The following is an 812-nucleotide window of genomic DNA, read 5'->3' on the forward strand; positions in this document are numbered from 1 at the left end:
TGGACACTTCCCTTGGGGGCCTGCAGCCCCGAGGAGCCCCCCACCCGAGGAGACCGGCCCTGAGTGACCTGCCCGGCCGGGGGCTGACAGTGGCAGGACCAGACTCAGCCAGGAGCCCCCTGGGCAGGTGGTGCCAGCCGGCCGCTCCTGCCCCTTTGCTATGTGATGCTGTCGCAAGGCTGCCCATACAGTTTACAAAAACGTTACTGAACTAGAATTTTTCTCTCTGGCTGTAAAAGCTGCAGGTGCCTGAGGCAGGACATTAGGAAGATGGGAAGAATGCTCACGCCCACACACCAGAGGCGATTTAAGGTGCTGCCACCACAAATACCAACAAGCAGAACTGGCCATTGAACAGGCCTCTGGTGGGGGGTCAGGTGGCCCTTCCCAACACTCCCGTCGACCAGGGGCGGGGGCGGGGATGGCGGAAGCGGTGGCACTCACTTCACGCTTTCCTCCTGCTCCCCGAACTCCTCATCGTTGAAGCCGAAGTGGTCGATGAAGGCCGAGGTCATGCGCTGCATCTGGAAATCCATGAAGGCCTGCGGGAGCACGGCGACGGTCAGGGTGGGCGGATGGGAGGATTCTATGAAATCATGTCCAAAAATTGCTTATCTCAGTGCTTGATACATGATAAATAGGCAATAAATGTAGTTACTCTTTCTTATCTCATCACCATTGTATGTAACCCTAAGAAATAAAAAGCTGCCAATAAAAAATGTCATGTCTGGCCAGTGTGGTTCAGTGGTTGAGTGTTGACCCATGAACCAGGATGTCTCCAGTTCAATTCCCAGTCAGGGCACATGCCTGGG

General features: G+C 55.5%; 1 protein-coding gene across 1 annotated transcript in view; it reads right to left on the reverse strand.

The window, feature by feature from the left end:
* Positions 1-436: 436 nt before the first annotated feature.
* The window catches only part of LOC102760769 (serine/threonine-protein phosphatase 6 regulatory subunit 1), a 12,071-nt gene continuing 11,695 nt past the window's right edge, over positions 437-812 (reverse strand). The window contains exon 13 of the mRNA XM_015569472.1: positions 437-542. Within this exon, the coding sequence (XP_015424958.1) occupies positions 441-542 (102 nt within the window). The 3' untranslated portion in view covers positions 437-440. The remainder of the gene's footprint in view (positions 543-812) is intronic.

Source organism: Myotis davidii, unplaced genomic scaffold, assembly GCF_000327345.1.
Source record: "Myotis davidii unplaced genomic scaffold, ASM32734v1 scaffold326, whole genome shotgun sequence".
NCBI classification, from domain to species: Eukaryota; Metazoa; Chordata; class Mammalia; order Chiroptera; family Vespertilionidae; genus Myotis; species Myotis davidii.